The sequence below is a fragment of the Tachysurus fulvidraco genome, chromosome 3, assembly GCF_022655615.1.
Source record: "Tachysurus fulvidraco isolate hzauxx_2018 chromosome 3, HZAU_PFXX_2.0, whole genome shotgun sequence".
NCBI lineage: Eukaryota > Metazoa > Chordata > Actinopteri > Siluriformes > Bagridae > Tachysurus > Tachysurus fulvidraco.
This window is the reverse complement of record NC_062520.1, coordinates 17,867,641-17,882,283: the sequence shown is the minus strand read 5'-3', so window position 1 is coordinate 17,882,283 and position 14,643 is coordinate 17,867,641. Positions and strand designations below refer to the sequence as shown.

The 14,643-nt window shown below is 36.0% G+C and overlaps 1 protein-coding gene across 1 annotated transcript; it reads right to left on the bottom strand.

The window, feature by feature from the left end:
* Window positions 1-367: 367 nt before the first annotated feature.
* LOC113644593 (syndecan-2-like) lies at window positions 368-14,111 on the bottom strand. Its single transcript, XM_027149576.2, has 5 exons — window positions 13,739-14,111; window positions 5,451-5,541; window positions 4,055-4,221; window positions 3,415-3,541; window positions 368-2,485 (listed from the first exon to the last, which is right to left on the bottom strand). The coding sequence occupies exons 1-5, from the start codon at window positions 13,793-13,795 to the stop codon at window positions 2,322-2,324; spliced, it is 606 nt and encodes a 201-aa protein (XP_027005377.1). The 5' UTR covers window positions 13,796-14,111; the 3' UTR covers window positions 368-2,321.
* Between the last annotated feature and the right edge of the window lie 532 nt (window positions 14,112-14,643).

The following is a 14,643-nucleotide window of genomic DNA, read 5'->3' as shown; positions in this document are numbered from 1 at the left end:
TCATAAAGCCATGCAGGTTGGTGAACAGTATATATTTCACAGGAATTTTAACATTTAATTATAGTACTTGATCTGACAGTTAATCAAAACTACTCCTCTGCTTTGGTCATTGCTTTTATTTATTTATTTATTTATTTATTGCCAACCAAAGAACATCCAAAGACAATATCTGGAAGTCTTACATTTTCTTTGCAAGATTGGGTAAATATCTTGGAGGGAAACTCTACAAATTGTAAGCTTGTATGCTGTGATTAAACCTAACTGGTGACAAGTTATTTTGCCCTATGGCTTTATATAGGAAGGCCGATATTCATTAAGAGCGTAGCAAGCATTTTAAAATCGCTAATAACCACAGCCTTAGAAAATGTTTCTTCAATAGATTTTATTACAACACTGATTTTATAACTCCATAGCCATTCCATTATCAGCCATGCTGATGAAACTCCATCTTTTATTCTGTTGTACAAATGTCTTCAAATGCCCTAAAATGTTTCTTAAAATCTTTCAAAACAGTAGGCACTTTAAGGGCATTTAAATGTGAATATACATTTAGCTAGATTGTTGTTTTTTATATAACATTTTACATTTAATATGTTGTATATAAATAGTTATATTCTATAAATTATTATTTATTAACATATACAAATAAATCATTGACTCTAACGGCCACATCCTTAAAGGAAATTAAGCAAACAGGAAACAGAAAAGGTAAAAAGAATTTGAATATGTAATAGTGTCATCATGACAATAATCAGGACAGGCTTTGGACAATTATTAATACTTAACAAGAATCATGAATTTAACACTTGGAAATGTATAAAATATCATCAGTAAACGCAGTATGTGTAAAAATCCAATACATGTCAATGAAGTGCACTTGTGCTTGGAATCTCCATATGTCATGAATGAATCAGCATCCTTTTTTTGGTCATCACTCAATAATTTTGGATAACACATTGATGCTATCCGCTTAATCAATCTAATACAATGGAATTTTTATCATTAAACAATCTTGAGTTTCCACAGATGCATCAATATTTAATGCATTTCATAGGAAGCAATATCAACATTCATGACCAGATCTGACCAAAGCAAACAACCAACTCTTAAACAAATACAGACATCAGACTGGAGAATAATCTGTGGTTAGCTCTGCAGACATATTTTAAGAAGTGAAATGTTTCCAGGCTCGTAAACATATAGCTTTGATGACCATTGAAATGGAAAGTTTTGGACTCATTAATGAACATTTATGCACTTGTTGACTGCTGGTTCTGCCTCAGTTTATCGACTGAAACTAGTGTTTCATAACTATGTAGACAGTATTAAATTTGCTTGATGCAATCAGTTTAATATAAGTTGTTTAGTGCAAATAACTCAAATTTCTTTAAGCTAATCGTGGTAATGCCATTATTTTTACCTTTTTTTAAGTTGCAGTACTGAATTTGTTTAAAGAGGACAATTCAATTGCTTTCTTTATGTGTCATGGATTAATTATAATAATAAAAACATTTTGGGCTTGAAAAACAGAAGGAATAAAGGACAAAATAGTAATGACATTTACAGTGAGGTTACTTTACCTGCCATAATGAGAGCGAGAGAGAGAGAGAGAGAGAGAGAGAGATAAAGACTGTGTGTGTGTGTGTGTGTGTGTGCACGTGCGTGCGTGTGCGTGCATGCGTGTGTGTGTGTGTGTGTGTGTGTGTGTGAGATTTGTTCTTGGCTGGATTTTATAAAATAATTCGAAGCAAATAAGACAATTTCAAAATTGATACTTTGATACTGAATTGACAAAATATACAAATTTGTGTTAACAGCACTTAAACATTTACAAGCCCAGAGGAGAACCGTTTAAAAGAGAGAATGTTTTATAAAAAATCAACACTTTCTGTAGTACCTAAATTAAGAATGAGATACTGACATCAATAGAGAGATGCTGCAATATGATCAGGGTAATCATTATAGTATAAAGGATTAAGTACATTTACAATCCAGAATTCACACCTTTTGTATATTTAAAAAAAGACACACATGTATCTCTAGTCACAAAGTAATCTGTGGCTGAAAACAAATCATGACATAGTATTGTTTTAAATTACAATATTTTCTCCAACAATTTTTAAAAACCACACGAGAAATAAGTCAGTATCCATAATAAAAACATAATATCTGATTGGCTTTATGAAGCAAAATACTGCATCTTTGTTATTAAATAGGTTCCCAATAAAAACCTCCTTGGTCTTTTAAAATTCCAGCTTTTGCTTTTAATGACTGAGGAAATGTTTGTCATATGGTAGTTAATTTTGAGTGTAATCGCTCATTTAGGCATAGTACTCCTTGGTTGGGGCTTTCTGATAAGCTGTACTCTGTAGTTTGCGCTCTTGTAGATCATAGCTGCCCTCATCCTTCTTCCTCATGCGGTACACCAACAAGAGAATGAGGAAGATTGCAAAAAGGAAACCAATCACGCCACCAGCTATAACAGCTACAGACAAAAGGAGAAATTCTGTCAGAACACACAGTTTTGATCACACAGAACAATAGAAAAATCAGCACAGTGAGATTAGGCTGTTAAATGACTGGAATAAATAGTCATTTGTGACTTGCAGACAACTAATGACAATTAGTTCAGCATCAAGCCAAACACTGTTTATGTTAAATAAAAAGCAGAATATAACTCTAAAACTACTTCTGAATAAAATGCTAGACACGGCTGACAATTTTGCATTTCTTCTTAGAAAAAAAGCAAAATGATTCACCACCAATGCAAGACAAGTTCGACATGTCTTGAAATAGGCTTATCTGAGTTCTACAGTGCAAGTGTTTTCTTATAAACATCTATCAATCAATTTAGTCAACTAAGAAGGATGCTGGATAATAACAGCCACCAGGCTTGATTCAGCCACAGAAAAGGCAAAGGAATGACTCATATTTTTATGTATTATAATGTTATCTGACAAAGCTGTCAGCTCTAGCATTTTCTGGTAACACTAAGAAGATTTTTAGTTTGTCTTCTAAATGTTTTCCAATTAAAGTTTAATGACACTTGCACAAAATCATTACATTTTTAAACATAATATAATACATAATTATAAGTTAGTTTAGATTAGAACAGCCCAGTGATAGAATCACCACATGATATGTGAGAATAATTTAGCTAAGCGGAGAAGTAATAATCACATAAAAAATACATCTTAAGAAATATTAAAAAACTTTGTCTATGTTCTAGTTGTCATTACATGATTTCATTTTGCATTGTATGTTTCAGGCTGGTAGCGTTAATTCATGCTTCACCTTAAAACATGCTGTATTTGTGATATGAAAAGACTGCAAGAACATAAACAAAGAAAATGTATAGCCAACTTTTTTAGTTAAAGTAACTGATCATGGAAGAAAAATCAAATCTGAACGTACCTGCCAGCACTTCAGTCCTCTGGAACAGGTTTTCGGATTGCACAACAGTTTCCTTCTCAGACCCCCGTCTCACATCTTGAAAGCTGCTTATGGTGGTGGCTAAGCCATTACCCTGGGATTTCTCCGTCTGACAGGAAAACGTGTGGAGGACCCAGGGATTGACAGAGAAATGAAAAAAGTGTGAGTAAAACGTACCAACAACAGCTCATAACATCAGTAAAAAATGATTTAGTTTGATATGTAGTACAGTAGTCCAGGAAGTGTGTTGATTCACACTGGATTTTAAATGAAACATGTGGTTTGATTATGTGGTTCAAGTGATCTTTACATCAACTGGGTGTACATCAACTGGGTGTACAATTAAACAAGCGACTACAGAGCTATAGAAAAGTAGGTGTTAATAATAATTAAAACTGTTGTTCAAATTTTAACTTTGCTTAAATACCAATATGGTGGACGTATAAAGCTAAAATTAAACAAAATTGCTCATGTAATTCCATATGCACAAACTTTACACAAGTACACTTACATTTACCTTGGCTTAAAATGTTGTCTTACTTTGACATGCAGTATCAAACAATGATAAGCCAAAGTACATAAATCTGTCTTCAAAAATCTAATGGAAAAGCACCTATTTTACCTCTGTGACCTGCTGTCCTGCATCTGTGGAGGCCAGTCGTGTGGCTGGCACATTAAATGAGGTGATCTCCGGACCTAGGCTCGTTGTCTGGATGAAATACTGTGTAGGCTTTATGTTCTGTGTTTTTTCCATTGTCTGCACATCCTCATCATCACTTTCAACAAAACCTGGTGAAAAACAAGGCACATGACCTCCATCACAACTTTTATTGTTGCATATATGAGTACGGTACAATAAAATACTTTTTTTTTTTGGTCCCAAGCTGTCAAGAAGCTGGGGTCAGTCATGATAGGAGCCCCTTGGAGCAGTTCACAAATAAGGATCTTGCACATGGACTAACAAGGGCAGGTTGTTGGTGTTAGGATTCAGAAACATTGTCTTCTGATGGGTAATCCAAAACCAATCCAAAGTAATAAAACACCACTGGCATAAATACCTTTATCATTCATTTTGCACTTCTGTACATTTTCTAATAGTCTGTACAGTAATTTTTAAGTCAGTATTTTACACAGTCAACACATTCTTATGAACAATTCAGAGTGCTCGTGTTAGTCTAAGGTGTAGTTTGACGATGGTGTAAGGTAGGAGGGCTGATATATTAATAATCAGGGATCATGTTTGAAGCAGATGTCTTCTGAAAGATCGTGGTGGTCTTGGCAGACCATCTTTTACCGCAGGTGAAACATCTGTGCTCTTGTTGATTTGCTGCCATGTTCTAGGAGCCAACAGGTTTCCCTTCTGTTTAGAGCAGACTTGCAAAGTCACACCAGTACCTTCAGACTCACTGGTATAGGCTTAATGAGCTTCATCAAAGTAACCACATTCTGAAGCCTGTGTTGGCAATTACCGCCAAAACTGAAATAAATTAACCCTTTGCCTACAATACAATACATATAAATTCACTACATAATGCTTTATATGGTAGACACAAAGATTAGGAAAACACTTACACAGACTTGTATAATCACCTACATAAAAGGGTGAATGCATACAATAAACAGAAATCTCTTCTGTTCCCTCTCCTGGGGCCTTATGGAGTTCTGACTGTTGGCTCTAAATACTTACTATGTATTATAGATTGGTTAGGTCAGATTAGGTTAGGTTCAACTTTATTGTCATTGTACGAGTACAAGTACAGAGTAAATAAAATGCACTTAATATCAGACCAGTAATACAAATAACAGATAAGTTAAATGGAGTACATACATAATCGTATAACATTTACCATTCAAATCTTTTAGAATCTTTGAAATATTGCTCACAAAGATTACTCACACAAAATTCCCATTTATTACTTTTAAAAACTCATAACTAATCATACTGAAGTTTCAGATAATCCAAACAAATTATGATCTTCATTTTCAAGGATATTTAGAGTAACTTGAGTTTGGCCTACCTGATCCTGAGCCAGAGGTGATTTCATCATCACCAGACTGTTCATCCAGGTAGAGGACATTGACTGACATCTGTTGACCTGTCACAAAGACCTGCAGGAGTAAAGGCACACAAAATAATTCAGTTAAAGTTGAATACAAAGTGCCTTCACAGCTGTTATGAAGCTCTGACAGAAAGGTAATAAAACCCTTGTAAATGAAATAAGCAGAGGTGAAAATTTACCAAGCTGGTTCTAGTGTGAGCTTCTATACCTGTTTTCTCTATTGAACTCTAATGTATTTAAATATGCAGTCTGTTTCTGTATGATTTATTTATTTATTTTTTATTGTAATTTTTGTCCATGTGACACTCTTTGTGCTACAGACTAGTCTTTCACAATCATCTCACCTAATATCTTGCTTTTAACAATATAATACCTCAGGATATCTGAGGGCAAAAAAGCCAATCAAACCCTACCGACTAGTGACAAAAGTATATAAATGTGTGTGTGCGCGTGTGTGTGCGTGTGTGTGTGTGTGTGTGTGTGTGTGTGTGTGTGTGTGTGTGTGTGTGTGTGAGTGTGAGTGTGAGTGAGAGTGTGAGTGAGCGTGTGTGAGAGAGAGAGAATCTTGGTAAGTAAAATGAGTTCAGCACAATCTAAACTAAAACTAAAACCACCAAATGACTAATTGCTGCTGTTCACACTATTTGAATGCGCTAGATATTAGACTTAAAGCTTAGGTTTTAGTAGGTGTGAATGAAGAGCAGTCCTATTTGCAGAGAGTCATTTGGAAAGAGGAGGGTAAGAATGTGCTGCTTGGAGTGTGTTGAATAATATGTCTGATTCCAAAACAAACTCCTGTCAGCCATATGAAAGTGAGAGTGGCATTCCTGAGTTCCTGGCTGCAGCACAAGTAAGGTATTGTGTGATAGTCTGAGTCACTTTCTTTTAGCATGTGCCAGCGCTACAGCTGGACAGGAAACTCTAAATCTCACCAGCCACTCACCATCTTCTCTGCTCCAAACAGCCTGGCCAAACAAGGTCAAACACCTCCCCCTTCTCTCTCTTTTCTCTCTCCATTTCTTGCTCTAACTCTTTAGCACACAGATTCACAACTTTTTCACTACCCCAGTATGCGCACACACACACAGACAAAACTTTTAGTCTGCAGCATGTACCACAGCAGCCAAGTCCAACAGCAAATGCAGAATACCCAATCAGACACAGAAGTTGGATTCGTCCAAATACAAAAAGTAAAAGTGGTGCCACCACAAGGTAAATAAAAATAATAGAAATAAAATAAGTCAACTTTGAAATCCGTTATGCAATTTTTAGAAGTTCTTTTTCACCCTGCCAAAGCTGTACCTGCATAACGAATAGTGTTAAATGTATGCATCATGCTAAATGGCAGCGCTAATAAACCAGAGGGCCAGTTTGAAATCATGTGGTGAATCCCGACATCTTTAAAAACAAATCCTTCAACAGCACATCCATGGAACAGGGAGAAAGTGCCATGCTTGATTATAATTCTCTAATAAAAATCTGAAGAATATACAGGACATAATCTCTCACTGGGACCATGACTAGGATGCTAATAAGTAGTATTAAAGATGAGTAAATGCATTTGGTAGTGTCATTATTCCACACAGTTCATAAATTGTTGCTTTAATATCATAAAATACTCTTTGTCCTTGTACTAGTTATAGTCACAGCTTTTACTGTCAGATATAACAGCTCATATCTAAGTCTGATTGGGGAAAAGCATATAATTACTTCTCTGTGGCACAACACACATTGTGTCTGACAAAAACTGAAGTAGAAACAATGCACTGTTTTTTAGCTGCAGGTTGCTACACAGGCTCCTGTAATATGATTATTGCAATTCGGACATTCCCTTCATACATTCCAGACTGCTTGCACTGCTCTTATTATAAAAGGGAACTGATTCTTCTTAAAACTTAAAAGCATTATTGTTTCACGGCCATGGACTAATGCGGTGGATCTTTCCCCAGATTTTTATTATACACATATTATACAATGAAGTGTTAAAGTTTCCAACTGTTACCAAACCAGAGCCAAAGTCCATAAAACTGCTGGAAAAAAGGCACCAATCTGGGAAAGAAACACAAAGCCTAGATTCATGGAAATTCACTATAAAATCAATTCACATTTCACCATTATAAAATCAATTTTTGGTCCGTTCTGAAAGAGAAGGCTGATATTCTCAGAATTACAAAGACTTCAGTCTTGTTCAGTATCTATATTTGAGAGAGAAAAAGAGGGACATGGTTTAAATGTCTGCTGGGCTCACAATCAAAGGCTGAGCTTGTATCCTGGAATTTTAAAATCAATTTCTTTGAAGCATTTTAATCAATCACTCAGAGAAGCTATTTCATACCCTGTCCATAAATGAAATAAATTCGATAATCGCCACAAAAGCACACTACCTAAAGGAGAATATAATGGCAGTTGATTCTTAGTTGTGATCTCAGCCCAATATTCAAGCTGAGTATAAAACATTTGATAAGCAAAGAAAAAATTCTTGCTTAGGTTCTTTATTACTAGGTATGCTGTGTTGAGTCTCCCACCCTGTACACTGGGTTTTTGTAATAAATAAAGCATTTCTGGGTCTGATTTCTATACTCAAGTTTTGATCTTGATAACAAAAAAAAAGTTAGAAATCAAAAGAGAGTGTGATGCCTATGAAAATTGACGTGAAAACTGACTAAGAAACACACACACACATTATGCCTAGTAAATGTGCAATAATTAACTTAGAATCCCATCTGTACTACAGCAGAGCCAAGCCTCTCCTTCCTGTCCATGCAGTAGTTATAATGTATGAAGAACAGGCCAAGCGTGAGAACACAGATGTGCCTATGATATGAAGTTGGCTGAGCTTTTAATATAGAGAATATAAAGAGCCAGACCAGTCACTGATGTTCATCCATGCACACTCACACATATACATGCCTCCATGTGTTTAAGCTGAATGGCGCACACACACACACACACACACACACACACACACACACACACACACACACACACACCAGAAACGACAGCAGTGATAAATACAGCCCATTCAAACCACAGGCATGCAAGGTATTCTTAATATGTCTGCTTACACTCAGGTGCTGTGGTGAGTAGAGAGGTGGGGAAAGGAAAATAAAAGAGACAGGCGAGGCTGTAATAGAAAGGGAAAGGGTTTGTAGGTACAGGCAGCTAGACTAATACTTTATATGGTCATGAGCCATCATTGTTAAATGGAAGACTGGATTTTTCTTAAACAGAAAGGTGAAGTCTCAGACTTGTGGAGCAGGTGAATATACATACATGCACATCTTGACAACAAATAGCAAGACAAATGTATTCCAGATTTATGACACTAATTGACTGAGTGCATGGACTGGCCATGATGGTTCCTAACCCAGCATTTACAAGGATCTGCCTAAACTATTTCATATGTTTTTAAAAGCCTCCCAGATTGCATAGTCCATGTTTCCCCACAGTCATTGTGGCATTTAAAAAAAGCCACCAGAAATAAAAAAGACTCCATCCCTAGAAACAGAAAAACATTTTCAATCTGCTGATCTATGCTAAGTACATCACGTACTAAAGGTCCTACTTCATGTGTGCTATTGTTCTTTTTGTTCGTATCTCGGGCAAGTATAAGGAGCCTGGGTGCCACAAAGGATCATACAAAGCACACCTGGCTATGTCAAAACACTGAGCCCGCTTGAGGTCATCACACACACCTGTGCACAAACATTAATCAAACATCTGAAAAGAAGAACTGCTGGAACAAAAAGGCAGACATTTACACCGAGGCAGCATGACACAATGTCGGTAAAGCACTACAAAATAAATATAACAACCTTGAGAAGAAGTCATTGCGTCAGTGATAATAAGACAGACAACAGTAATACACAACTGTAATTTTAACAGTAATACACAACTGCCTCACTCTATTGTGTGTCATATTATCATGAGGTACAATTTGTCAACTTTGTATTACTATAATGATTTAGTCACCAAATCATCATAAATCATTTACATCACTACATTACAGAGGGTCGACTTTGTTCCTGTTCCTCTGTCGTCAAGGCTGAATTGGTGTAAAGGTGTTTTTTTCTGAAATATCAAGGAACATACAGTACTGCATACTAACATACTATAATAAAATGGCCTGTTGATAGAAGAACTAATAATGATAGTCTGGACATTGATAACACACATAGACCAAATAATAGCATTTGCTATCTTAGGGTAGTATGTCCTGTACTTAAAGAGTACTGTTATACGTGACTTTTAATTATCAAAATTAAATGAGTAATGAGAAATACAGGCAAAGCAATTCAAAATCAAAGAGCTCACATTTACTGTGTACCAGCTAAGTGCCATCTCTTTAGTTGACACAATACAATTTTTCATTACGATGTGAATTTTGGGGGTTAAAAACATTCCAGAGGAACAAGCAACAAACAGGTTAAAAGGTTTTCTTTATCAATGCACAATTTTATGTCATTTGCTGAGCACATAAATGACATGTACTTTGACGAAACAGATGGAGCTTTTGTACATATTCTCAGCTTACTATCAAGCTGGATATCTAGGAACACATGCTACTGGGACAGTGGAAGGATGAACATCTGCACTGTATGAAAAACATCTGGTGTGGTGGTGTCTGTTGTCTGGGGGAAAAGTATGTCCATATAAGGGCTTGGAGGAGGCATGGTGAGTCACATGTCAGCATTCCCCCAACCATATCTACAGCAGTTCCACTACGTAAACATGCTTGCATAATGTTTCCTGTTAAACTTATGGAACTGTAAATCACTACCAGGAAGAAATATAACAAATAGGTCCAAACACGTTAGGCAACACTTTGGCAAGTGTCCACTAGAAATAACAAGCTGCAAAACTTACTTAGGTGTCAAATACCACACATTAAATCTTTACAAATAAGATTACAAAGAAATTACAGGTGTGAATAAACTCTTGTTATAGATTTCTTGCCTGTTTCAAATGTTCATATAATATTGTAAAAATTATTGAGCCTTCACACAAGTTAAAGCCTGGTTATTGAATGTGTCACAATTATCTCAAATATAGGAATATAAACAAAGGCCTTCTTGGGTTGAAGCCACTGCTGAAATTCATTGAGAGCTCAGTAATGCTGTAATTTCATCACCAACATAATGCTAACCACATTCTGCTCAAAAATGAGTAAACCTCACCAGGATACTGCCTCGCTCTTTTTCTCACTCTCTCCATCAAATACAGCACTAATAAAAAGCTTTATGAAATGAACCCACACAGAACATTTACTTCTCAGGTTTTCTTGCTCACCACTGCAAGCATAGACGTCCAGACCCCAAAACATCCCTAACGAACTTTCCATTTTCTCATCTAACCAAGTGGCTAGACGAGCAATAGCCTGGGAGCTAAAGAATCTGCTATGTAACACTCTTTTTACCATAAAAAATCCCTCCATTTCCCAACATTCCCATTTCACAGTACTCTCCATTCTGCTTTGTTGTCACTTTTTTCCAGATGCTTGCTTCAGTGGAATATGTTTAAAGCTAACAAGGCTCATTTCTGTATGAAAGATGCTGCATTAAAGTAGATGGGAGTTTCTTAGAATCCACTCAGTATAAATGTGAACTGAATGACTCTGATAGCACATTAACAATCACAATTTTGTGTGTTGTTCTTGGAAGAATTTCCCAATGTTTCCCAGAAGAAAGTGAGACATCAGAACATGAAATGTAGTGAGGCAAAAAAAAAAAAAAAACTATTTTTCCTACACTGTTCATGTCAAACTGTCTAGAAAACTGTTTGATAAAGGGTATGTGTCTTCAAATGTACTGATAACTGTAGTACCACAGTGCCGTTCAAATTTCAACCAGTCAGAAGGTGATGATTCATTTTCTATAACAGAATAGCTGCTATGTGGCAAATCACAGGTTTATATTAATGCTTTATTCTTTTTAATACTATAGCTTTTCTATAGTAATAATCTACACCTGTATAGCTGAGGCTCCAGGAGACTGTATGTCTGACACAGGAAAGTCTTTAGGATGTGGGACTTTACAATTTCTCAGTAATATAAGATGTTTTTTTCTAAGATGTTAAATGTAAATATAACTGAATAATATACATAATATAGCATTCTTTAAAACTAACTATGTTTTATATTTTTTAAGAGGTTTTAAAAAAAATTGAGGGTTTGAGGTTATAGGACAATAATCAAATTTAGAGTGCAAATTACAACTAAACTACAAAAAAAAAACAATAATAATTTAAGTAAACATTTGCTAAGTAAACATAGAAAAGATCTAGAGAGGTTAAAGTCCTAAGCCAGGGGTAAAATGTGTCACATATCCAAACATGTCAATATGGTTCAAATTCCAAATCAAGCAAACATTATACCAATATTTGTGAAAAGGAGCAAATTTGGTCTTTCCCGCGTATTGATTATGCAATGTTCTGCTGTGGGGTTGAATGATTAATCTGTGTGATGCTGCTGTCCTCAGATGCTCCTGAAAGTTTAGATTCATTAGTTTGTTTGTATTAGGTTTATATAACTAGTTGCTTTAGGTTATAGGTCATACTCATTTGAACAACTTATTTATAATAAAAGAAAGTGGAATGAGAAATAAAAACATAAATAATATCTAAGCAAAAAATAAATAAGCAAAAAAGGAACAAAAATAAACAAATTTATGCTTTCTTACAATTATGCTTTTCTGTTTATTGCACAACTATCAAAAAAATTATGGATAAGACAGAACCAGAAAAAGCTGAAGGGGTGAACCCAAAAATTCTTTATTAATGCCACTCAAAACTGATAAAGGATGCTCAGAGCTAAAGACTAGGTATAGTGATATTTGATAAGTGATGTGATATATGGGGACATATTCTTGTACCTCTGAACTCTAAAGTAGAGCATATTTATTCACCATAAATGATTAGCAAACTGATAATGTCACAGAGGTGACGTAACTTGCTTATGTTCAGGGACAAACAGAAACACATCAAAACGCATACCAATTATTTGACCACGATAAAAGATTTTCTATTTCTGGCTTGATTTATGCTCAGGATAAATCAATAAAATAGTCTTTATATGAAGTTGTCTGATGATAAATCTAGATGCATCTAGGTATTAGCTCCTAAAGATCCATTGGTAAATGAACTAATGTTAAATTAAGACAAAAAAAGTTTAATATACCAGTAATACTTTTTTAATTGATTTTTGTTATCAATTTTGTTTTGAATTCTATACTTCTGTATGACAAGTCATTTCATTTTGTCTACAAGTTTCATAGTGCTGACAGTCAAGGAGATGAAGTTATTGCTGTTTTTCTGATAATGAATCACTATGTGTTCAAGGAAGAAACCTCAAAAATAACTGATTATAAAAACAACAACAATACCAACTAGATTTATAAAGTTTGTTGCAACAAACTTTGATGTTGGCTTAGACGAGGCAAGTATTCGCAAAGGCCGGTGCTTTTTGGAGGCAAGTGGACATAAGGGTCTGTATTACATTTTGAGGCAAGTGGACATAAAACTTGTGAAATCTAGTGGAGGGCTAGGGTGGCAAATCATTTGGAGGTAAGTGGAGGCGAGCATGTGACGTCATCTGAAAACCTGTTCCTCTCATTGTTCTGAGTGTTTTGATATGTCAAATGTCCATGTTGTAAAAAGTTTTTTGAGTTTGCAATAATTGCATATATTAAAACTTTGTTCAGAGTATCAACCTAAAGGAGCTGGCCGAGTTTGGTGTAGATAGTTCTAAAGCTTGCTGAGTTATAAACCTCCAAAGTTTATAATGGGAGTCTATGGGAGAAAAGGCCATTTTGAGACCCGGTACCGGAAGTACCGGTACTCGGATCACTTAGAAAAGTAATAGCAACAAACTTCAGACCAGGATCGATAACATATCCGAATTTGGGTCATGTGGCTCGAAAGCCCTAGGAGGAGTTACTCTTGATACATTTTTGTCTAAGCTTAAATAGGAAAACAGAATGTTGGCTTCTACAAAGCCAACATAATAATAATCGTCCCGATCCTTATTTACACCACTCGGAGTGTGAACAGTGCGGCTGCGTAAATCAGCATCACAGATAAACTCGAGCACTGATGAAGTTTTAGCAGTGCGAACAGTGTGTCCACAGACTTTTAAACATTTCCCCAACTGATTTTTAGAGAAATTAGACAAAAATAGAAGTGCGGACATTATTTTATTCTCAGCAGGAGTTGTGAGTGACGTTAAGTTTTAGAGATAACATCAAACTTACCCCTTTTCCCAGAAGACATAGTGCCGAAAGAACGAGCGACATCCAGCTGTTCCTCATTATTCCTGCTCAGAAGCCTGCTGTGCGTTTTGTAAAGAAATCTCGGGTCGCACTCGTTTTCGGTCGTTTTAAATGTTAATCTCACTGATTTTTAATACTCTTTAGATGTTGAGTGCTGAATGACGTCTTCGAGAATCTCCTCCGGTTTCGTCACTTTCCTTAGTCGATTACTGGGATGCTAGAAGAAGGCCATGTCATAGGAACTAGAGTGAGTGTGTGTGTGTGTTTATGTGTATGCGTCTCGGCAGTGGATGTGGCTCAGCGGGATGAGGCTGAAGTGAACCGGAGGCGGTGTGTGTGTGTGTGCGTGTGCGCGCCTGGGGATGGGTGACGTCAATACAGAGCAAGGGAGCGCGTGCGGAGGCTGAGGCGCGCATTTATTTATTTATTTATTTATTCATGCATGTGTTCATAAGTGAGCCACAGAGTAAGATTTAGTAACATTAATCTGTCTGTAAGTCTTTCCCGAGGACGTTCAGGATAAATGCGCTTGTGTGGAACTGAATGCTAGTATTAAACAAAAATATAAATGTTGTCTGTAAGTATCTATAAGCTTTTATAATTTACTTGTAATTAACCGACTACTCACGAAAATATGCAGAGCTTCGACTGTCCCGATTTCTATTCCAAACCTTATCTAAAAGAGTGACTGCTGAATGAAAACCCTGTTGTATTTGTGCTACATGGCACCTTTAAGGTTTCCCACAGAGAGACATATAGCAAACCTTTATGGAGGTCCATCATGTCGAATGATGCTTCATGACACTGACAGTAATCCGACCCTTTTAACATTATTATAACACAGTTGAAGCCACAATGGTATACTCTAAAACCTTATTGGGTTTGCA